Source organism: Rhinolophus sinicus, linkage group LG03, assembly GCF_036562045.2.
Source record: "Rhinolophus sinicus isolate RSC01 linkage group LG03, ASM3656204v1, whole genome shotgun sequence".
Taxonomy (NCBI): Eukaryota; Metazoa; Chordata; class Mammalia; order Chiroptera; family Rhinolophidae; genus Rhinolophus; species Rhinolophus sinicus.
Window position 1 is genome coordinate 151,209,662 of NC_133753.1, and position 25,279 is coordinate 151,234,940.

The following is a 25,279-nucleotide window of genomic DNA, read 5'->3' on the forward strand; positions in this document are numbered from 1 at the left end:
CATATATATATAGATATATATCCTCCTACTTTAAAGGATAAATTCTCTTTTTAATTGAATTATACCTAATCCCTGGGCCACAGTGAATAAATTCTAGTCATGGCCAGATTTCCTTTTGTTTTATAACAAAGAGTTATAATGAGATTATAATTTGTGGTTTAGATACCTAACTGTTGTTGGCAAACTCTAGCCTCTCGGGGGAGCCAAAGACTCCCCCTCATTTTGCCCAGCACAGCAGAGAAGCTCAAATTTATGAAGAACAAAATGGAAACTTTGGAGACTTAAAAATGAGGCCAGTGTAGTTGGGGTGGGAAAGCTCTTTCTTGGATCATCTCTCCTCCACGTAGTGTTTTCTCTTGTGTCACCTCCTGCCCCACACCCCTTCGCTTCCCCTCTTTCTCTCCCTCCAGCCTCGCTCAAGACCTGTGAGATTCTACCTTGCTTGAAAGCTAAGAAGTTAGCCTACCAGTTGCACGGATGCAGGTAGAAGATAGGAGGCTCCTGGCTCTGTGACAGAGGACATTCATAGTCACAGCAACAGTAATCAGCAGGTATCAGCATTTGTGCCGACCAGGAAGGAAGGGAGGAGGCAGCTCTCGCCTGCGTCTAGCCGTGGTGTTACTCTAGATGAAGTGGAGCCGCTCATCACGGTAGGGGACCACATCCAACTTGGGAGACATCGTCTTACCTAGTAACCAAGAGTGTATGGGTTTATAGCGGGGGTTAATAACTGTGTTTTTGTACAGCTAAGGGTGGTGTTTCATATTTTAAAAGAATTACAACAAAGAATATGTGACAGAGACCTTATGTGGCCCCAAAAGTCTAACGTATTTGTTATATGGTTCTTTATACAAAAACTTTGCTGATCCCCAGTCTATAGCTTCCTCTGTGCTTGGGGTCCTATGATGGAGAGGGTGTGTATGGGGGGCTGGCAGTATGACAAACAGAGGATTCAGGGGTCTCTGTCTCTTTCTCTCCTTCCTTTCTTCTGATCTTCCTCCTCCTCCTCCTCCTCCTCCTCCTCCTTCTTCTTTCTCTCTCTCTCTCATCAGAGTCACAAATGGCAAGCCTAATGGAACAAGTGCATTATGAAATTACCTTGCTTTTTCATGATTACCTCCCATATCTAACATAAACACCAGAGGCAGGTAGACTTTGTAAGATGAGGTTGAGATGAGGTCTGATTGTCCCATCAGAATTTTTGTGGGCAACGTTTTTTTGAGTGGCATCCTTCTTGTGCAGTTGATTTCTAGTAACCCCTGCCCAGCCCTCCAGAAGACATCTCTGACTCTCTTTTGAGAAACTACTTCTTTCCTACCAACTACAACATTTCTTTACAAATAAACACCACTATTCCACCAGCACGGTTTTCGTAGCCAGCCAAGTTATCTCGCTACCTAACAAGTTGATTCACTTAATACCACCTTTCTCTGGCCCCTCAAATTCCATGTGCTTTTGTTGCTTGGACGGCCTCAGCAGTGTCTGGTAGCTTCGTGAATTGGTTCCATGTAAAGGAACCAGTTAAGAACATTACTATTGTCAACCTTTGGTTGACACAGGATTTACCCAAACCTTTGCTAATTGGATAAATGGCTTGATATCATTGATGGATTCCCTTAATGCTACTGAGGGATTTACCAGTTTTGTTCTATCTTCTTTGATCTAGTAGTTCTCTCAGCTTCAGAAACAAAATCCTGAGTGACAAGTCTGAGATAAAATACATCTATTTAAGCCTTTGTAATACACCTAATTCCTAGTTTTTCACCACCCTGCCACAGTTTTCAGCCACAACTAAGAAGGTGCCTCTGAATGTTACATCATGTTGAGACGCTAAGTACAGTGCACTAGTCACAGAGATCTGAGGCAATCTGGTCACACCAGTAAACTGGAACGACAGGCATCACATTGCCACAGCGATTCTGGGGATCGCATGCTTCTCAGTGGACTCACTAGCCTAATCCCACCAACTGCTAACCATCCAATGTTGCTGGATTAATTTATTTTTAACATACATTCGAATTCTCCCCCAAAGGGTTTGATGGGACTGTTGTTCATTCTTCATCTACTTTGTCTAATAGCCTTTTATTTTATGTTTTTCTTCCATTGCCTGACACAAGAAAGTTGGCAATATTTTAAATAACAGCCCATTAACTAACGGTGAAAAATAAAGAAAAGAAAGGCTTGCTAGAGTACTTACCACAGCTATATTAGTACCAAATTAGTTCCTCAAGGTTAATGTCACACCAGAAGAATGAATTAAGCAGTGGTGTCTATAGGGAAGTCTTAGAGAACAACAAAGGAGTGGAGATGGTTTTATATTTTGAGAAAATCTGGTGGGAACCTTTGTTCTCTGAACTTGACACTTATTAGAATGTAATTTAGAAGAGAGAGGGGAGGGCTGACAAGGAAGGGAAGACACATTCACCTCAGGGCACCAGGAAAGCAGAGTGGTGTGAGAGAGGGAGGCAGCGTAAGAGGCGCAGTGCAGATGGAACCGGGCGCCTCCTAGAGCAGGCCTGTTGACGGGGCCCTGGGCATTTGGTCACAGAGCACAATTACCCTTCATGATACCATCTCCAAAAGGAGATTAGGAAGTTAATGAATACGTTTTTCCTGAATTACTCTTTATGGATCTGCCACACATGAATGTTTCTAAAATTTTATAGAATCTTCTTATGCTTTCTGCTTTTTTGCTTGCCTGCTTTAGTTTTTGGCCAATGTCATTAAAGGTAGTAAAGGAGCTTTACCCATTATTGTCTGGCCTGGATCCAAGGTAAGGATGGGATCCAGGGTGAGTAGTTCTGGTGGGCTGGTGGGGTCTGGCAGCTACTGTAGTTGGGCAGGCAAGGCAGTGAGTCAGCCAAAGCAGGGAGCATCAGACAGGGCCACGGGATGCAGAGTCCTGGAGGTCAGGGGAGCCAGTGAGGGCTACACTAGAAAGAACCCTCCAGCCAAGGCCAGTCAGGACTGGGTGTAGGTGACTCTGGGCCCAGGGATTTTGATTCTACCTAGAAGAGGTCCACGGTGTATGTGCAGAGTCTAGAGGCCCAGAGGCATTTAGGCATAAGTGCATTTATGCAGGAAACTCTGGGACCCTTTCACCAATATGTGCTAGCCAGATGTACAAACAATTGCCTTTCATTGCAAAGGGAAAGCAATTATAGGCTATATAACAGGTGTACATATATCACGGTCTGGATTCCATGAATGTGGACTCTATAAATTCTGCCTCAAAAACAGAAGCAGTTTTGTCTGTTCCACACTGAGATCCTGTGTTTCCTATATCATTTGCAGACCAAAAAGTGGTGTGAAGTGCATCCTTTAGATTGGAATTTTTTTTAAAAAAAGAGCCTAGGAATAATTCGGTTGATTTAAAGGTTCTGATTCCAGTTCGTGGGTCTGAAGACTCTTCACCACCAGTCACTCAATGGAGCAGGACGACATGGCTTCTATCCAGACTCTGACACTTATTAGCCATGTGACCTTGTATCTACTCATTAACCTTTCTAGGCATCAGTTTTGTCATTTGTAAAATAGGGATAATAATCGTACCTTCCTCATAGGATTATTATTAAAACAAGTTCAATCTTGTAAAGTGCTTAGAACTTTCTGGTGCATAGTAAAACCTATATGAGTATTTGCCACTATTATTATCCTGGCTTTCCCATTTGTAAAGATAAGCTGATGCTATTTTTCTCTAGCTCACAAAAATAATATGAATCCACACACTCAACTCTGAGAGTCATGGCAACGTGGGGCTTTTCTTCTCATAGCAATCAGTCACATTCAAGGCCACTAAAACACAAAGCCTAAGAAGATATAGAATTAGAAGGGACAGTGATATTGAGTCAAATTACTCATTTTACAGATGAAAAACTTAAAGCTAAAACTTGCTATGGTCCTAGAGTTAGTTTGGCAATACACCAGAAATAGAATTCAATAAAGTGGATTTGCCAGTGTTTGAAGGTGTAGGTTCACATACAAATATCAGGTGCCGGTCAGGTCAGTATTACCATCTTTCAGAGGCAGCCAAGTCTGTTTCCTTTTTAGTAGCATGATCAAATGTGAAAATCTCTTAAGCTCTGCAAAGGAGGGTCATTATATAGTTATGTAATGGTTGGCTAAGAGTGGGGTACAGCCATGAGGTACAACTCATTCATATAAGATCAATGTGGCTTGACTTCCTTTCAATATTCTAATTCTGCATCATGTATATCAAGGAGAGATGGGACCTTCTGTGTCATGGGATGCCACACCTGAGCATGCCCTCTTAGGAGAAGAACGCTTTACATGGCAAACTTGACCTGAACACTGGATTCTGTTGAAATGGGAAACGAGCTCTGCCATAGAAAGCTTGAGCCTGTGGTGTTGAAGAGAGTGAAGTTTGTGGATGCCTAAACAAGGGCTCTGTTGTTAGTCAATGTCATCCAAATAATTTCTGTCATTTTGTGGAAGGAATATAAATAGTAACCCATACACTGCTACATTCCCAAATTTGAAGGTGAAGGAAAAATAACTCAATGAAACATTTTCTGAGGTGGATTTAATAAGTACAGCTATCTATTGGCTTGACCCTAGTTTATAGATATTTGAAGGATTTGTTTACCATAATATCAAATGATTGCTTCTACAAAGGTGCCTTTGATTTTAATTTGTTGCGAGTCCTGTTCCTTCTATCACTTTACAATCAGATCTGGGCTAAGCAAAGATATTTAGCTGCTCAGGTTAGGAGTTTGTTGATTGTAATGATAAACTTGGGATTAAGAAGCCCAGTTTCTACTTCTTCCCTCTTCTATGCCTTTAAAAGGCTTTGGAATTTGAGCCAAATCACCTCAGATTCCACATCGCAGGGATGTGGAATGTTGCTGTGTTGTTATGTGCTGGGTCAAAAGATAGGAATTTCCTTTACTCTGAAAAAATGCCCAAGACTCTTACCTATGAGAGTATTCGAACCCTTATGCCTTTTCTTCCTTTCTATCCTGGGCATGATCTTAACATAAGATATCATGGGAGAGAAACAGTATCAGGAGACTCAGGGGAACAGTGGGCTTGGGGCCCTGGGGTTAGCCAGGGACAGACAGGTGGAGGAGACATTAGGTATTTACTACCCTCCCCCCCTCCCCCATCTTTCTTTCTGGCCACATCCAGTTCCAGGCTGTAAGTTGGACCCTGACACATCTCTGCTACAGCTGTCGCTTTCCAGGTCTGGGCTTGGCAGCATGGCCCTATGCCTCTCACTCTGGATCTCGATTCTGTCCCTGCTTTCTGCCCATCTGTCTTGCTGCCTCCTTCCCTCCCCCTAACCTCACCTTATTTGCTCTTAGTTCCTTAATCTACTCAGCTACTGGCTTGATCTTTTTGACTTTGGTCTTAACCTAACAAAAAACAAAAAAACCTGAGCTCAACGGATACTACTCATACTACTCAGCAATAAATAGGAACAAATGATTAGTGCACACAATCGCTGATGGATGTCAAGGGCGGTAGTTATGCTGAGTGGGAGGAAAAGCCAACCACCTAAGGCTTCATACTGCATGACATCATTTCCATAACATTCTCAAAATGACAAAATTATAGAGATGGAGAACAGGTCAGTGGTTGCCAGGGGTGAGGGATGGGGCGATGGTGTGACCAGAAATGGGAAACACAAGGGAGTTTCTTCGTGGTGATGGAACAGTGCTGGGCCATGATTATGTGGTGAGGTTATCCAAATCTATGTATGTGATAACATTTCTCAGAACTACACCCATCCCTCTAACAGATTGAATGCAAAAAAACCCTGATGAAATTTAAATAAGGCCTGTATTTGAATTAATAGTATTACACCAATGTCAATTTCCTGGTTTGACAATATACTAAAGTTTTGTAAGATATCATCGGGGAAGCTGGGTGAAGGGTACACTGGAACTCTGTACTATTTTTGCAACTTCTTGCAAGTCTTAAACTATATATATAGCTTAATTATATATATAATTTAAAACTATATATAAGTATACATATATGTAATGATAACTTATTTGCATGGCATTCTTAATGAGAATGTATGGAATTTAGTGTCAAGTTGAAAGAGACTTGGCATTAAAACAAAAACAAAACAAACTGGATTAGTCACATGATTTAACTGGTGATATGTCTTCAGTGGGCAGAACTCGACAGTGGGCACATAAAATAGAGACAACAAGCAAATTAAATGTGTCACATCACTCAAATCGGGCTGGCTTTTCCTTTGGCAATGGTTTTCGACCATATAGTTCTTATTCTACTATGCAGATTATAAACTTCTTCCTGATAATGAACAGCAGTCCCGAACGTACATGACTATTGTATGAAAAATGAGGTATTTTTTCAATTTTTAAATATTTATTTATGGTTGAATTAAAAATAACCCTATTTCACATTAGCATAAATAACTATATGAAAAATAAATATTCAAAAACAAAAAACAGTGAGAAGAGTGATATTATTTGACATTTTTGCAAATCTCTTCAATATCTGGTTTCATAAAAGACAGCTCGATTCTCCTATCTGCTTCTGCATTTACTTTGTTTTTTTTCAGGTGGACAAAATGAGATCTTAAGACTATCTAGAAAAGGAACAGGGTAATTCTCTAACAATTCATGACTTCCTGAAAGACATTAAAGAAGTCAGAAAAATAACCCTTAATACTTCTAAATAAGATTATTGAAAGAAAACATGGCACCTTAAAAAATTCATTGTTCTCATTTAAGAAAGGAGGTGGTTGGATTTTTAATTTGACTTGGCAACTGAGTTAAGATATAGACAATCCCTGTCTCTGTCTGCTGAGATAGTACGGTGACAGCGTTGGTGACATACCTATTGAACGTGCAGACTGTAGGAGGGGCATGTGTCAGTCAGAAGCTTTCCAACTTCACGGTCTACCCTACTGTACCTAATCCAAGTCTCTGGAGACATTCTTCTCTGCATTTGCAGAGGTTCCTCTATACGCACTGAGAGTGAGTTTATAGAAAATTAAAATGAATATATAACAGTTCATTCCTCCTTCGTAGGACAGGGAGGGAAGCACGAGGTTCCAGAGTCTAACGAAGGTAATGGCCTTGCAGTAGAACATTTATAATGATGGTCTTACAGGTCTAATTTGATTTGTATTATGAAAACTCTTAGTGTTTGATCTGTGTGAGAGAAAGAGCTCGACGAGGAGGAGGAGATCTGTGTGTGAGGCTGGAACGGCAGGGCTAATGAAGAGCCAAGATGAAGTTAGGGCAGGGTCAGGCCAACAACACTAATAAAGAACATGGTACCATTAAAGAGGGTTATAAGCTAATTGGGGTGACAGCACCCTTTAGACCTCAAACCCGAAACTCAGAGGGACATCATTAATAAGCAAATCTCATTCATATTATGCAAGCTTGATGCATAAATATTGATTAGAAGAGAGAATCGCTGGATATAGTCTACCATGTACACATTCATTTATTCATTTAATCATTAATTCCACAAACAGTTTTTGAGTAATAACTATATTCCAGGCACTGGTGACCCAAGGATGAATAAACCCAGAGCAACCAAAGAATGTTTCCTGGAGTCAGTGAATTCTGACACCGGTCCAGCCGTGGCCAAGGCAGAGGAGTCTAAACCAGATTCCCAGTTCAGTAAAGTATTAATAGCTGCTCATTGAAGCATTGATATATGCTCTATGAAACAAAGGGTGTCACAGTCAAATCACTTTGGAAATATTGTATTGATTGTCTCAGTTTTGCATATTATAGGCTCTGAGAAGTTCTACACTAAAGACTTTAATACCTCACAACATGCAATTTGGGTGCCAGTGCTCTCAGGACTACAGACTGGAACTGTGGTGGAGGGAGCACAGGCACCCATAGTGAAAAGACAGGATTCAGCAAGTCACACTTCATGCCCCATGACACATTCCAGGGCTCAATCCATGAAAGCCAGCTACCTCTCCAGAAATGTCACTGTTAGCCAGTTATCTGATAGGATGCCATGTGACATGTATGCAGTACTTTTTTTTTTTTATCACCTTGCTTTTGCTTAAGACACAGATAATTCGAGTTTCATAGACTCTCAGCATAACAGAGGGCTAGAGCTAATAAGATTGTGGAGAAACCTCTGGTAGTATCTTTTCATTCTACATATGAATCTGGACAAAGCTAATCAGCGATCAGACTCTGAAAACACCCTGGCCTCTGCTTCCCAGCCCAAAGCCCCTACTGAGCAAGTACTTGCCTATTGTGTGCTCTATCTATGCAGCATTTATTTAATATACTGTGGGTGCTGAATGACTGTTACTAAGTCATTAAAGTCAATTACAATATTTCTAACTTTGCACTATAAAAATAAGAATTATACAAAAATATACAGCCATTTCCTTGGAAACATTTATAGAACATTTCAGGGAAAAAAATAAAAGTATACTAGGGCAAGAGTTAGCATGGTCTCAAGAATATCATTACCTGACAGTACCTCCTCCCATCACCATGTCAATGAGATTTTTTTTTTATATCTTCAGTGTTGCTATAATCTTATTAACCTACGGTCTCACAGAGCTTATTACTCTGTAAACAGCTTTTTCTTTCTTTATAAGCCAAACTTCTCCAAGAGCATCATTCTAAAGACTATAAATAGCCCAAGTAAAATGATCAGTGATATGAAAATGTAGGCTACAGGTAATAGAACTGAGTAACAGGTTTAATTTAAAATTTAAGAGCTAGGTAATAATATCCCACCACTTTCTTGTTTCTGTCCTGGATTTTATATAGTCACTGAAATGGTGCTGCACACAAGGATTAGGTACAAATATACTTGGCGTAACTTTACAAAGCAAATCAGTCAATTTCCCAAGCAAACTTGCATGTCTATTCTTTTCTAAAAACAGCTTTATTGAGATATAATTCACATACTAATTCTCCCATCTAAAGTATGACATTCAATGGTTTTTAGTATATTCACATAAATGTGCAACCATCACCACACTCAATTTTAGAACATTTCATCACCTCAAAAAGAAACCCCATACCCTTTACTTATCATCTCCCCCATCCTCTCATCAGCCCTAAACACCAAATAATCTAATTTCCATCTCTATAGATTTGCCTATTCTAATATTTGATATACGTGGAATGGCATAATATGCGGTCTTTTATGATTGGCTTATTTCATTTAGCATACTACTTTCAAGGTTCATCCAGGTTGTAGCATGTACTTCATTTCTTTTTCTGGTCAAGTAATATTCCATTATACACATACATCAAATTTTATTTACCCGTCCATCAGTTTATAGACATCTGAGGTGTTTCTATCTTTTAGCTATTATCAATAATGTTGCTATAAACATTCATGTACAAGTTTTTGTAGGAATTTTTGTTTTCATTTCTCTTGGGTATATACCTAGAAGTAGAATTGCTGGGTCAAATGATAACTCTATGATTAACCTTGTGAGAAATTGCCAGACTTTTTTGAAAGTGGGTACAACATTTTACATTCCCACCATTGTATGAGGGTTCCTATTTCTCCAGATCCATGCCAATACTTACTATCTGACTTTTTTGATTCTAGCCATCCTCGTGGGCATGAAATGGTGTCTCATCTGGCTTTTATTTTTACATTTTTTAAATTAGTTTCCAGTGCACAAAACAATGTAATAGTTAGACATTTATCGTTTATATCCCTCACACTATGCCAACCCCTCTTCCCCCATCCACTATCCCTCTGATATCACACACAGCCATTACATTTCCACTGTCTCTATTCCTAATGCTGTACTCCGCTGCTTGTAACCACACACACACACACACACACAAACTTGTAGTTAACATTCATTATTGTTCAGCTTCAGCTTCAGGTGTACAGTGCAGTGATCAGGCATCTACATCATCTGGCTTTGACTTGCATTTCCTATGACTAATGATGTTGAACATCTTTTTATGTGCTTGTTGGCCATTGGAAATCTTCTTTGGAGAAATGTCTTTTAAAGTCCTTTGCCCATTTTTTTAAATTGGGTTGTCTTTTTATTATTGAGTTATAGACGTTCTTTATATATGCTGGCTACGAGTCCCTTATCAGATATATGATTTGAAAATATTTTCTCCCATTCTATGTGTTGTCTTTTCACTATTGTATGACATGCTTTGAAACACAGACATTTTTAATTGTGATAAAGTCTAATTTATTTATTTTTTTGTTTCTTGTGTTTTGGTTTCACATCTAAGAATGCTTTGCCAAATCAAAGGTCATGAAGGTTTTATTCTCTTTAAAGAGTTCTATATTTAAGCATTTGACCCATTTTGAGTTAATCTTTGCCTACAGATCCAACTTTGTATAAAGACCCAACTTCACTCTTTTGCACATAGCTATGTAGTTGTCCTAGCACCATTCATTGAAAAGACTTTTCTTTCCACATTGGATGGTCTTGGCGTACTTGTTGAAATTAGTTAATCACAGATGTATGTTTATTTATTGACTTTGAATTCAATTTCTAACCTTGTAAGAACATTCCTGAAAAAATTAAAAATAGGACTACAATATGAGCCAGCAATCCCACTTCTGGGTATCTACCCCAAAGGATTGAAATCAGTGTCTCTAGGAGATAGCTGTACTCCCATGTTCACTGCAGCTTTGTTTACAATAGCAAAGACATGAAAACAACCTAAATGTCCACTGACAGATGAATGGATTTTAAAAGATGTGGTGTATATATATATACAATGGCGTATTATTCAGCCTTAAAAAGAAACGAGGAAAATGCCATTTGCTACACGTGGATGAACTTGAAAGACATCACACTAAGTGAAATAAGCCTTTGTGACACAGAATAACAAATACTACACAATCCCACTGCTGTCAGGAGTCTAAAACAGTTTTCCATGGCCACCAGCAGGTCACTGAGTTTGAAAGCCTTCAATCCACTTTTTCTTGCCTTCCAGCTTACACCCCCAGATCAGGAACACAGGATGAGAGGCTTTGGAAAAATGGGATCCTTTAATAAATAATAAAGATACTATTTATTTTCTTTTCCCAGATTAGTTAACTGAAGCTCAGCGACCTTAAGAAACTTGTGCAAAGTCACACAATTCCTAAATGACAGATGTAGGATTCAAACCCAGCTCTGCCTCGTAGCCTCTGCCCATCCTGTGCCTCTTTCCTGCACATCCTAATAAGAATATATAACCAGACATCTGAACCACAGACCTGGAAATCATCAGAAAGTCTAGATTGCTTCTATTAAATCTTTCCAGTCCTGCTTCTCAGAGCACTAACTCTTCCTTCTTTTGAATCTCCTTGTTATAACATCTGTAACAATTAGGTGCCCTAATCTGCCATATGTCTGCCTCTCTCTGGCCCAAAAGCAGGGACCATGTCTTAGGAACACCAGCACCTAGTCTGGAACCTGGCACAGAGAAAGAACTAAGTGCTAATGATTGTGGAAAGAAAGACAATTTGAGTCACATAACACGCGCAGACAACAAAGCCCAGAGGCTAAGTCTTGGGAAGACTCTCTTTAGGAGGCAGAAAGAAGAAGGCAGGAGGAGTATTAGGAGAGACATCCAGAAGGATGCTGAGCTGCCAAGGCCACAGGAAGATACAATTTCAGGAAGGAGGGGGTGGTCAAGATTTTATTGGTCTCAGCCTCCAGACTCAAGTCAATCCATATGATGTGAGGAAGCTTAGGGAAAGAGGCCATTCCCAGGAAATCCTTTCAGACACTGAGCTGGGGTCTCTACCAAATAGGAGCAGCTCAGGATGCCCCCAGGGGGTCAGAGGAAGCACCTTCCCTACACTGGGGAGAATCTGGCAATCCCCTGGCCTTTCCTGGGCTTTCTCATTGGCTTCATGGTGGTCCAGCTAGGAAGCACCCCATGTCCTAGCTATAGAATGTATTTCTCCCTGCGAGGGGGAAATGCATTTCTGGGGATACAATGCATTGCCTTGTGACTCTGAGAGAGTATGATCCGGGATCCCAGACACCATCCGTGTGCGGGAGTGTGCGAGAGGCACCATCACATGCCTGGCTCCTCTGTTATAATGTAGAGAGCCCAGTGTGGGGAGGGTGGGGTGGGAGACAGGAGGCTCCTTTCCTGATCCAGCAGAAACCCAGGGGCCAAAGTTGTGGTGTGTAGCCCTAGAGGACGCTCTGATTGAGCCAGCTCACCCAAAGGAAGTGGCCACCTGGGAGCTGCCTTTCCCCCTCTGCACACCTGTCCTGGGCAATTCCGTACAATTCATCATTGTTAATTGACTGCTTAAATGTGAACATTTCCACATAATTGATTTTATTGTTAAATTCAGAGGTACCAGTAACTGCCACAGTTTTCAATTTGGAAAAATAAATAAAATGAGATAGCAGTAGCTAACTCAGTCCTCTCCCAGCTTGCCAACTTATCTCCTATATATTGTCGAGATGTGATTATTGGCACATAATGACTCAGCGTACTGGATAATGGCTACAGATCTGCAATTGTTCCCTCGCAGTAGATGATTAATGTTTTTTCTGCTGCTCCAGTCTATGGTATAATTATGTTATTAGAAGTATTATCCCAAAGAAATATACCACAGTACCTTATAACCAATTTTTAAATACTGATTTGTTTCCTTCCCTTTAAAAATATACATTAAAACTCAATTTAGCAGTTAATCTGATGTTTGTGCTTTGCACTGTCCGGAACAGTTTTCTCATGGCCACGGCCAATGTCCTTTTCTGAGTCATGCTCCTCTGAAGCACTCATCAGTTAGGACCACCTCCCCCATCCTCACACCCTGTCTATTCTTGGCCTCCAGACAGCTGTGACTTTTCCTACCTTTTAAGTCATTTATGACTTTTCTCCTCAAACCCCCTAAAGCAGTCACTATAGATCTGCTCCCCTCCACTCTTCATGTTTTCCCCCTCGCCACACCATCCTCTCCCATGGTCTCTCAGAAGTCTCTCCAATGCCCATTTCTAGGGTGAGTTTCCTCATCAAGCCGAGCACCCACTTTCAAATGCCCTCCTGAGTCATTTCTCCTGAGCAGCATGGTCAGTACTTCAAACTCAACAAAAGTTCACTGGTCACCACTTGCCACCCAGGCTCAGAGCTACGTGCTAATGGTAGTCTGTGGATAAGACACCATGTTCTTGGGCGTATAGTCCAGTATAACGGAATTCATCTTCCTTCCTACGCTGGGCTCCCTGAACCTCCCCACCAATCCTAGAACTCCAATTTCTATTTGAGGTACTGACACCCAACACAACACCTGGGCGTGACGCCTCAGTGCCGTATGTTTCTTTCCTTTGCTCCCATAGCTAATTGGTTGTGAAGATCCAGAATTCTCTCCTTTCCTCTCCAGTCCCTCTGCTCTCATCCACAGTCAGGCCCTCATCACCCACTGGCTGGACCATTTAAATGCAAATGAACCTTTACCGCTGTCCCACTTGCTCCTCTTCAATCCATTCCAAACACAGCAGCTTCCCATAGGAGAGTTCTCGCCACATCACGTCTCTGCTCACTACCCGTTCCAGAATGAACTCATTTCAAGCTGTCCGTGAACAGGTAGGTCCCACCCACCTTTCCAACTGCTCCCTTCTATGTATGTTCCACTTGAACAGACATGAACCACAATCTATTCACAGTACTCAATCCAAGATTTTCACGCCTTTGTGTTAGAAACCGAGGGCGGTTTCCTGCACTGATTTGGTAAGAATTTCATGAATGGATGGATGGATGAGCTCCTGCTGGCATTCCTTCTGAGTGAGAACTCCTAAATTGGAAAGGTGGCATTCCACAAAGACATCTCTAATCTATTAATTAGAAAAACAAATAGAAAATTAAATAAACAGAGGGCACTGAGAAGCCAACCACATCTCACATATACAATCTGCCTCATTTGAGTGTGTATGTTTAAGGCTGAATTGATTCCCACAGCAGGGCTTTCTTTGGTCCCTGTGAGCAGTTTGGTTAACTCTTTCGGTTTTCAATCAGTTCTTCTGACACAGGAGTACATTAATATTTCTGATTTAACTAGATTCTGCGGAGAAAACTAAGCTACTCTCAGAAAATCCATTTAATTTCATGTAGATAGGAAGAAAAAAAAGCTGAAGGCGTCACATTATAATTTTATCACCACAGCTCTGGCACTGAGAAACTATTGCCACAAAGCAGAGCCATACTGTGCCCTGCACATCTGGGGTCCATTCTGGGATGTGTAGCTGTGTAATGCCCCCCACTGCGTAAAAGAAAGACCAGCACAAAGAAGTCAATATCCATTTCAGTGGAGAAAGAAGCAAATGTGCATCCCTCAGATGTAGATAAGAGATCTACTTTTTGGAAAGAAAACCATTCCTCAAAAAAGGTACCTAAAGCTCCCTTGTAGTGCATGTTATACTGCATATTGGTGAATAAGGAAAACATTCCCAGTTACACTCTCCCCCCCATTGTTTAAAATCATAATATCATGTATAACTTTCCTATTACAATTGCTGGGGATGTTTCTGCTTCTTGGCTGGGGGTGGGGAGTGGGGGGCTAAGACATCGCTACTCAAAGTGGGTCTATAAGCACCACTGTTGTCAGCATCCCCTAGGAGGAGCTTGTTAGATGAAGGCTCTCAGGCCGCTCCAGGGCTGCTGTTTCAGAATTTGCACCCTCAGGGGACTTGTCAGCACATTTATGTCTGAAAAGCACAGGTCTAAATCATGGGGAAGTTTCTGAAACTTCCCTTTGAATTAAGAACCACTTGGGATCCTTATAAAACATATATACAGTTTCCCAGGGCTGTCTCCTAGCGTTGATTCAGAAAGTCTGGGATTGGATGTGATTTTCACTAAATGAGATAGCAAAATTAATATGAATAATATGCCTGACACACAGAAGGCAAAGAATGGTCCCCCCTGCTGTCCTCACCACTACCAGCAGGGTGGCCACCAGCTTTAGCAAATAAATACACATGATGCCCAGTTAAATCTGACTTCCAGATAAATAATATTTTAATATAAGTATATCCCAAATATTGAATGAGACATATTTACAGTGAAATATTAGTCATTCGTTATTTATCTGAAATTCAAGTTGAACTGGGCACTCTGTATTTTAGCTGGCAACTCTACCCTTATTTTGGAGAATCGTGGGAGGGGCGTGGATGGCAGTTATGGAAAACTAAATTGGGCCCCTATTGTGGAAAGCTTTGAATATCATTCTAAGGAATTTAAAGTAATCTATGTATTAATCAGCAAATGTGCTGGGCAGGGACATGATGTGACCTGAGCCCTCCATCCTCTCCCCCCAGGAATGAGGAGAAGAGCAATGGCAGGTAGGCTGCAGGGACAAGAGTCTCCATCCTAAAGTCGCTCAGGAAGGGAGCTCAGAGGGGGAAAAGACTTACAGTCATGGCCAGTGACCATGTGATAAGAATAAAGAAGTTAAAATTTCGAAACCTTAAAATTATTTTTGATTAATTCTAAACTCTTAAACCCTTTACTTATACCCCACACTAACTCATAAAACACATTCAAGCCAGCTACTTGAGACAGACAGATAAAGTGGACAAAGTATGAAGGCCTTCACATGCTAGATTCCCCACCACCTGAGAACACCCCAAATCTCTCCTTCAGAGGCTAAAGGGCGGCACTTCTATTAATATAATATGCCCATTCCCCTAATTTTAGGTTAGGCTGCACTTCTTGCCCTGGAGATGCCAGATACATAGGTTAGTGCTGGAAGGAAAACCCAACTATGTTCAAGATCAGATGAGACCTGGAAATTCCCTCCTGCAATGTCCCATTTGGTATCTCGGTGTGCTCTAAATTTTAAGACCCTAAAAGTGTACACTGCAGGTTTCAGGGTCAGCAGCTATTTGTCCTTGACCTTCGGCCTCGGTGTCTCGGAGGAAGGTTTGATCTAGGTGTGGGTGTACCCTCTGGCTCTGTTCAGCTGTCACAGTGATCCTAATTGGAATAAAAAGTTAGAGAAATCCTGTCCACCAGCACTAGCGGAAGTCTTACTTGAATTTGTTATTGCCAAATCGCCCCAATCTCCACCCAGAGTCTCTGGAGCACCAACCTGCCTCCAAAGGACAACAAGAGGATGCTTATGCTTTTTCCCTCATAGACGGTGGAGCGGTGGCTCTACAGAAGCCAAGCACCCATCAGTCCTGCAGATCTAAACACAAGCCCCAGGGGAAGGGACTCAGTCGTACTGCCTTACAGTCTAAGGTGTTTCCACCGCCATCCTTAGAGAGAAACCTGCTGCTGTTGGAATTTGTAATAAATAAAATAGGAACCTTAAGATAATGAAATCTATGATTGATGGAAGCTGCAAATGTCACTTGCTGGTAATTTTTTTATTTTTCCTAAACCAAACTCAGCAATTACTGGACCACAAATACATGCATGCTCCCTGGTTGGGAGTGGGGCTGAAGCCCTGTGATTGAAGCATTTTTCATAACCCCAGAGTCCCTTATAGATCCATTCTCTGCCATTCTATTGTTCTAAATCATGATTAAAATGCAGTGCATTTACAAGCACGCAAGTCCCTCACTTCTCCACATTTCCTAAATATTTTAAGCTAAGTAGACACATGAAGTGCTAAAACAAACCTCATACTAATATGACTGTACTTAATATTCAACAACTGTAACTGCTTATGTGAATGTTTACTGAATTACATTTGCACTTAAATTATGCTTTCCCTCTGAATTTTTCCCCACTTCCAAATATTCTGAATCTGCCCTAAACCAGGGTAAGACCATGGTTTCTTTTCTCCTCCTCCTTTTGAATCTCCTCGGGTTCCCCACTGCCTGATGTTGATCCCCAAGAAACGGAGCCTCCTGGCACTGCAGGTGCCTCCATGTGATTGGGGAAAGGTGCTCATCTGGGTGGATGAATGATAAACAGGAGCCTCTTTGGGTAGGAAACTTAGCAACGTCACCCCTTCCTCCAAACAGGTGGGACTAGCCCCAAGCCAGGGTGAATGGCTCAGAGGGTAGGAGGCCTGGATTCCAGCACCCCCTCTCCACCAGGCAGGTGCCTCTGTGAAGGTCACAGCTGGCACAAGTGTACATGGCAGCCCCACAACGTAAGCTGACTGTGGAAAGTGCTTCCATTAGGATTTTCAGCAACTTCTCAGCTGTCAGCTTCTCTGTTTCCAGGCTCTGTCTTGAGAATGAAAACAATAAATGCATTGGCAGAAACCACCAGTATTCCAATATTTGGAAATATTCACTCATTCCTCACATGCACAGAAAGACTGCATTTTTTTTATTGTGGTAAAATAGACATAACAACATTTATCACCTTCACCATTTTTAACAGAGGGATGTGAAAATAATTTAAAGATCATTATTCTATTGTTAAGCAAATTCCTTACTTTAAAAAATTTTAATTTGCAAGTAGTCATTGTTTCCTCATCATTCTGTACTTGATTAGAGACTTCAGTTTTGAAATTGAAGGTAAGAACCACGCCCAAGGAACTCTTTTACTTTTTTCTCACAATCTGGAAGGCCAATAAGAAATCTCTAAGTTTAAGGTAAGAATGCCAGTTTGCAAATATGTGGGTTGGGAATACTTACTTCAGTAATTTATCAGACTAATTCCTCAAAATGGATGTAATCAGACAGTTTCCTACTCTCCAAAGCATTCCACAGGAACCTTAGGTCCTATGAAAGCTCTCGTTTTGTGAGAATGTCGAGAGGTTAGATTTCCCATTAAAAGATGTGATTGCATCTTGATGTCTGGAATTCAAATCTGCAAGTCTGTATTATTCGTGTTTGGCTTGATCTGGTTATTAGATGATTAACAATTCAGATTGCCTTATTTAAACCAAAGTCATAATTACCAAATTCTCCAAACTGACAACATATCACCAAGTTCTCCAGTGACTTTGGGGAGAGTCTGAGACTGAATTAGGACATATAAGGCCAGTACTCCCAGTGGATCTTCATCCAGGAGTGTTCTAGACTGTGGGGATACAGCGAATTAGAATGCAAGACGCTGCCTTCAGGTTCGAAGCTGCATGGTGGGAAATCCTCCACTGATCGTCCGGGTGACTGCAGGGCATTTATTATCATACTCATATGGTGCCAGAGCGCTACTTATTAGCAAGTTTCAAGAATGCGGCAAGGAATTTGTTCATTCCAATCTTGTGAAAATGGATCGCAGACTCTATGGTAGAGGCGTCTTTTCAGGCTACTTGACCCAACTCCATTTGGATGTCAGAAACCTCTCTTCTCTTAGGAGAATGTAAAAGACTCCAGGAAGTAAGACTCAGGAATATAATGATGATGAATTATTGCGTCTTTTCCAATTTGCCAATAATGAATCCAAATAAGATTTTGCTAGTGTTGGTGGACAGGATGTTCTCTAAGCACCAATAACTTTCTAATACCAATTAGGATCACTGAGACAGCCAAGAGGCTACACAGAGCCAGAGGGCACACCCACACGGAGATCGAGGCTCCCTCTGAGATACCGCAGCAGATGGTCAAAGACAGAGATTGGGCAGGCTGCAGAGCTGCCGACCCTGAAACCTACAGGGCACACTTTTAGGGTTATAACATTTAGAGCACACACCCGGATGCCAAATGATCAAAATCTTGGAATAAAGTTAGAAGAGGAAAAACTCTGTAACACTCTTTGTTATCAGCTTGGACATGCTGGGATATACCTGGCAGCACTGAGCAGGTGTAATACACACCCTAAAAAGTCTGGCTCAGTGCACAGCGAGCAGGTCACTGAACTCTGCTGGCAGTCTAGTGGCAAACAACAGTCAATGGGACAAAAAAGAGGGCATCTCAGAAACTTGAAGCTGGGTTTGTTCAAAAAATACAGATAGCTAGAGATAAAGCTGCTAGAAATTCCAGCAAAATAGTTCTTCTTTTAATACCTAAAGGAATAAAGGCACATATGAGGGGATGGAGAAAGATAAATTAGGTGTGGTGGTTCAGGTCATATCCGTCTGGCTTAGCCATCAAGGAAACTACCCTTTCTATAAACGGAAAACAAAGTAAAGGGTGGGGGGTGGCGAGAATATGAACAAATTCTGTATGTTCTAAAAAATGCCACCATCCAGGTAAAAACTATAGAGAGAGAGGTTAAAGGCTTAAGGCCTACTGGAGATTTTCTTTCTTTTTTCTTTACAATTGTGTCTCAGAGTTTAAAACAATATTTGTCACATAGTAGGTGTTCGGTAAATTTTTGTTCAATGAACATTATAGTTGTCAATGGAAGATACAGGGATGCCAAATAGTCTAACTTGATATGGTGGCTAGCAAAGCATTGAGTAAAATGAAAATCACTGCTCCACTTCTAGCCAAAAATACACCCTAAATTCATAAAAATCTACATTTATTCTAGAATTACTTAGAAATATTTTTAAAAACATTTAAGAGCTTCTAAAAATGAAAAAAAAGTCAAGTAAAATTCCATTCAAACGCACAAATGTATTCTTCTTGATGCTTTGATGTTCTTGTCTAGGTCTGTGTTTGCCCAATATGCCAATCAACTCTAGTCAATATGGGAGTGGTACTAGTATGTACTGCAGATGGGATGTCCATTTGACTTTTTAAGTCTCTCTCCCATCTCACTAATTTCCCACACTGCTGCCAGAGGTGGTGGCTTTCTAAAATACAGATATAGTAATGCCATTCTTGCACACTACTGGAAAAACCCAATCTGCAGACATTTGTGATTTCTTCGTACTAGACTATCACTTCCTTGGATACAGAAACTTTGCCTTTTTCTGTTGTCTTATTATTCTCTGTGGTAACACTGCTTTGCACATAATAAGTGCTCAGTAAATAGACTTTGGCAATAGACACTAGATTATCTTAAAGTGACTGCACTCAAAAAGCAGAACATTAGACAATTAAATATTTACTCTTTTCTCCAGCCCAGTTAATGATGTTATAGAGGCAGACAGACCATATACACAGACACGTGACACATGATATGCCCTTAGCTACCTTAGGTCCATCTTCTAGGAAACACAAAGAGAAGATCTCTCTCCTCAATAATGAAAGCATAAATCGGTTCATATTTTTTGTGCCTGGCCTGCCTTGAGGGAAATGACACACTGCTTAGTAGCAAATGAGAAATTATTTCGCAAATCCATATCCTCAAAATGCCACCAAACGCGGGTCATGCCTCTTTTCTTCTTGTATTTTGATCCCATTGCTATGACTTAGTGTGGTAATTACATTACAAAGCTATTATTTGATGAAATGAAAATGACAAAACAATTTAAATGCTTGTCGAAAAAGGACTTGGTGAGTATGCAATTATAAGTGAAATTACAATGGCAAAATAATTGAAATGCAAGTCTAGAAGGCACAGTTGTGAAACCATTAAGATGCTTCCATTGTGGACTCACAATGTGCTGTGACACTGTGCACTCCCGGGGACACATTTTTAGTTCACTAAAGCAGGCAACGTTTATGGAAAAATGAAACTATCTGTGCTCCAATGGTTCCACAACATTATCTACACTTCTGATGCCACCTGGGGAGGTGAAACCTCATCAGGGTTGATAGGTTTATGGACAGACAGATAAGGGAACCACGTGTGATACTATGCTTCCATTCAGCACGGAAGGATAAAGGCACAAGGGCAGGCTCAGCTTAGATTTTTCTGAAATGTTCTAAATATAAAAGCTAGGATCATACCATGAAAAGATCTGTGTTCTAAATTTAAACCTGCAATTATTAAATATTTGTGTACATGTATTTCTAAGGCTCTACCTTCTTAAAATATTCTGCTGACAATAGTGCCATTTGCGACAACATGGATGGATCTTGAGATGATTATGCTAAGTGAAATAAATCAGACAGAAAAGTTGAGAACCATATGATTTCACTGATATGTGCGTTATGAAAGCAACAAAGAAACAAGACAAACAAACAAAGAAATAAAAACTCATAGACAATAGTTTAGTGGTTACCAGAAGGTAAAGGGAAGGCAGGTGGTAGATGAGGGTAAAAGGGATCAAATATATGGTGATGGAAGGAGAACTGACTCTGGGTGGTGAACACACAATGTGAGATATAGATGTATTACAGAATTGTACACCTGAAACCTATGTAACTTTACTAATAATTGTCACCCCAATAAACTTGAATTAAATAAAACATTCTGCTGATATATTCCTTTATCAAAATCTTAATATTTTGATGCTTACAGTGGGTATACTTGCTCTCCGAAGGGAAAAAAGTACAGTGCTCGATATAAAACAGATGTGCTGAAATGATCAACTGGACGCATGACTAAGGACCCTCTTCCAGACCAAGTGAGTCTATCAGCAAAAACCATGCAAAATATGCCCCCACTCTTCCTCCTGCCCCCTCACAGTCTGCTTTCATGGGTCCATCTCTTTCAGTCAGGCGGTCAAAGGAACAAATGCTAGGAGTGACTCATATACAAGAAACAAGTGGTAAAGGAACAAGATGTAAATCCTTTTCTTATTCATGGCCATCTCTCTTGCGTTGTCACAGAGCAGATTAGGAAATGGTATTTAATTGTTTTTCACACAGAAAATTTCTCAGCTTCCATGATTATAACATTACTTAAGAAAGTGAGTGGGTTTCCACAAAAAAGAGCTGTATAATTTTGTGTTTCAAGCTTTAGTTTTAAAAAGCCCCTCGGAAATAGAGATAACAAGTATTCTTACTCTCAGATTCTGAAACACATAAAGATTTAATATGTCCCCAAACATCTTCTCTGAGGTACGCTTAGCAAAAGCAGTTTGAAAGTCCTCATGACAATGCATCGAGTGTTTGAAACTGACTCAAGTTATTGGGGATATTCCACTGTGTGCATGTTTCTCGGCCTTCTTATAGTCACTACACAAGGGAAATAATTGGAAGTATTAACTACAGCTTGTAACAATATGAACCTTGAGTGCATGGCAACTTTAAAACAAAATTCAGATCTGCTATCTAGATACTTCATAGGGAGGTCCTATTGTTTTTAACACATATAATTTAACTATTAATATGATTTGCAGTATTTTTAAATCCTATGAGGAAGTGAAGTTTTTCCAGTTTAGGCACAAAGGTACGAACTTTGAAAAGAAAAAATCAGGTAGAGAAAAACCTATGAATAAGGCTAACTGAAGGAAATATGCAAACATACATATAGATTATAGGAAAAACAAAACTTAACAGGGTCCCCAAAATACTTAAACTACAGTATTATACATAAAATTTGAAATTCAGAATCTATCAGAATTTCATAGAATTAACCACTATATTTTTAAAAATGACAAATAAGTTTCATATAATAGCTTAATTAACTTCCAAGGGTATATCTTTGGAAGTTAATAAAAGATAAACTAATGTAACATAATAGTATAAGTTAAAATATATTGCTCTAACTTAAGCTGAAATGCATAAAAATATAAGTTGGATTGGTAGATGGATAGAAAGATAGGTAGGTAGATAGATGGGTGATAAAGAAAATAAAGTAAATGTTAACTCCAAAATCTAGGTGGTGGATATATATGGGAATCACTGTACAATTCTTTTGATTCCTTTGTATGTTTAAAATTTTTTGTATAATAAAGTGTTGGAACAAAATACAGAGTTCTCGATGAAAAGTATTTACTCTCTCTGTTAACTGTGCTCCACAAATAAACCAACTTCAGAATTTGTCTCTCCGACATGACGCACTCACCTAGCCATCCGGATCCTGAATTTGGTATGCATAAGTCTGTCTCAGCGCTGGGCAACACGAAGCCAACCACAAACACCTCCACACCGTCCGCCATCAGGGCCATGCCCAGGACAAAGAAAAGGGCCCACTGAAAACGACCATGACCGCACTCTTGGATTATCAGCTCATACTGCTGGGCTAGTTCTTCCTCATCAGCTTTCCTCTCTGACTCCAGCTCCTGGCGGTCCTTGTACTCGTCACCCTTGGGCTGCCCCACGGACACAATGCTGTCTTTCCCTTGGTTCGTACTGGGGATGCCCTGATACTCCCCTTCGTAGATTTCATCATCTTCATCATGACCCTCAGTAGCTTCACTGGAGCCTTCCTCATCATTGGCCCCCCCATCATAGGTTTCTCCGGGTGGGTAATAGTCATCGTCCTCTTCTTCGTCATGGAACCGACTGTACGACCTCTGGGTGTATTCATCCTGGGCCCGGTCCACTGCTCGATTCACCTTCTTCACTGTCTGTTTCTTCACTTCTTTGGCAATGTCCTTGGCACCCTTCACCAGTGAAGTCCTATCCTTGTAAGAGTCTTCCATCTTCTCTCAACTGATGGCCAACGCGAAGCTGGGAATTTTTCACAGATGCTGGTCAGTGCTTCAGTCCCAACAGCATCATCCACTTTGGGTTTAAAACGGAACTGCAAAAAAAGAAAAACCACAGGAGATATTTATTATTCCTTTCTAGATCTGTTTCACCACCTGTTTCTGGATGTCTTTTCACTGCCCCTCAGACTAAGACACAGAATTAGCTTTTCCTTTCTTTGCTATCACTGGACACATGCACGCCAGATGTCTACTCAAGTGGTCAGCACTGGAAGTAGTTAGGATTTTTACTGTTATTATTATTATTATTGTTTTGTGTTTAAGGAACACTGACTATTGGGTAACTTTGCCTACAATGCACAAGCATTACGCAGAGAATAAAACAGGACATCTGGCACCTTTAAAACTACATCTAACACATTTTGAAAGTGCTATAAAGGTATACCTTGATTGAGAAAAACAATATCGCTCACAGACATATACACATGACAAAGGCAAAACCAGAATATGAGGAGAATCCTGTCTGACCTTATTTCCTCACATTAAAAAAACAAACAAACGAAAAACAAGAAAAGCAGGCACGTAGCCCTATGTGTAGTGCTATCAAGCCATATATATATTTGTAAAATGCATTTCCCCTCTACTTTCATTATATTTCCTCCTATAAATGATAACAGAGACTCATATGGCACCCAGAACTGACAATGTGGATGTTCCCCTGCAATCGTATCTGCAGGAAACTGGCAGAGTTCCTCAAACGATTTCACAGATGCCTTTGATAATCATTGAATTAGAGCATTTGGCTTGTGTGGTGGGGGATCTGCCTTTTCAGGAACCACACCCATGCCAGCAAGGGTAAGTGAGTCGCATACAATGTCCCTTCACAACCACATCCTGTAAATACTCGAGGCTTTGGTCTGCCATCTTCATTTCTGCACACCCCCCCCCCCACATTCTCTCTCTCTCCCCTTCCTCCCTCCCACCTTGTCCTGCTGCCCCCCCAGTTAACTGCTCTCCTGGATACCACAGTCAGCAGTCTCCCCAAGCCCTCATTTGGTTTTTGTTCTCCCTGACAGCCCCCTCGATCTTCACTCATTCCATTCAGGCTTATTTCATGGTAACTGATCTTTCATGTGTCCACTGAGCTGTCTCTTCTGGTGGCCCAAGTGAGCCAGCGTCAGGCTCACCCTTGCACATGGGCAATCAAAAGGTGAAAAAGTCATTCTCCTCCATCATTAATCTCCAAGCCCTACGCTGTGGCAGCATTCCAAACAGTGGCTTATATAACGGTCATTTTTATGTTTTCCTTTTGTACCCAGTATAAAATACTTGGTAAGGCTATTACAAAAATACATTTAAACTGCACGTTCAGACATCACAATAAAGACAAAAAAATGTTCGTTTCTAAATGGACTGAACGGCATTACCACTGAATACCTACAAGTGCCCGGTAGGCAAAGCAGAAGCATGGCTTTATACAGGCCTGTGTTTTGGAAGATGACAAAATGAAATTAAAACCAATATATGATTATGAGGCTTTCTGCCAAATGTCTTCATAAAGGATTTTTCTATTTGTTCTCCTTTTTCTTTCTTTTTGGAGAGCTCAGAGGCAGGGGAAGGGAGAGATGGGAGGATCCGGGAGGAGAGGGAGAAAAGATGGGAAGGCAGTGAAAACAGAGGTTGAGGGTGGAGTGCTCAGAAACTCGAGGAGGCAGGCAAAAAAGAGAAGAGAAGGAGAAGGGAGAATGATAAAAAACAATACTGGAGATGGAGAGGCGCTTCCTACTTTAAGAATTAAAAGCAAGATTAAGACATTTCACACAATAAATAAGCCAACTGCTCTACTATGCATAAACTGATCATGTCAGACACTGCACACCAGCTGCTTCCTGTGCACAGATAACAGCCCTGGAAACACCATGGAGTAAAATTCCAAGACGGGCGAGTGTGAGAGTAGACAGAGCTTGAGCAACCCTAACGCGCCACGCTGGGAAGGCCAGTGCTGGCTCATCACGGAAAGTTTCTGCAATTGCTTTTCCTAATAAACAGTAAAAACACAGACTCC

The 25,279-nt window shown here is 40.7% G+C and overlaps 1 protein-coding gene across 1 annotated transcript in view; it reads right to left on the reverse strand.

Moving 5' to 3' along the window:
• SV2C (synaptic vesicle glycoprotein 2C) overlaps positions 1-25,279 on the reverse strand; it is a 183,128-nt gene that overhangs the window by 110,090 nt on the left and 47,759 nt on the right. Inside the window, exon 2 of the mRNA XM_019728142.2 lies at positions 22,629-23,309. Coding sequence (XP_019583701.2) covers positions 22,629-23,208 — 580 coding nt within the window. The 5' untranslated portion in view covers positions 23,209-23,309. The remainder of the gene's footprint in view (positions 1-22,628; positions 23,310-25,279) is intronic.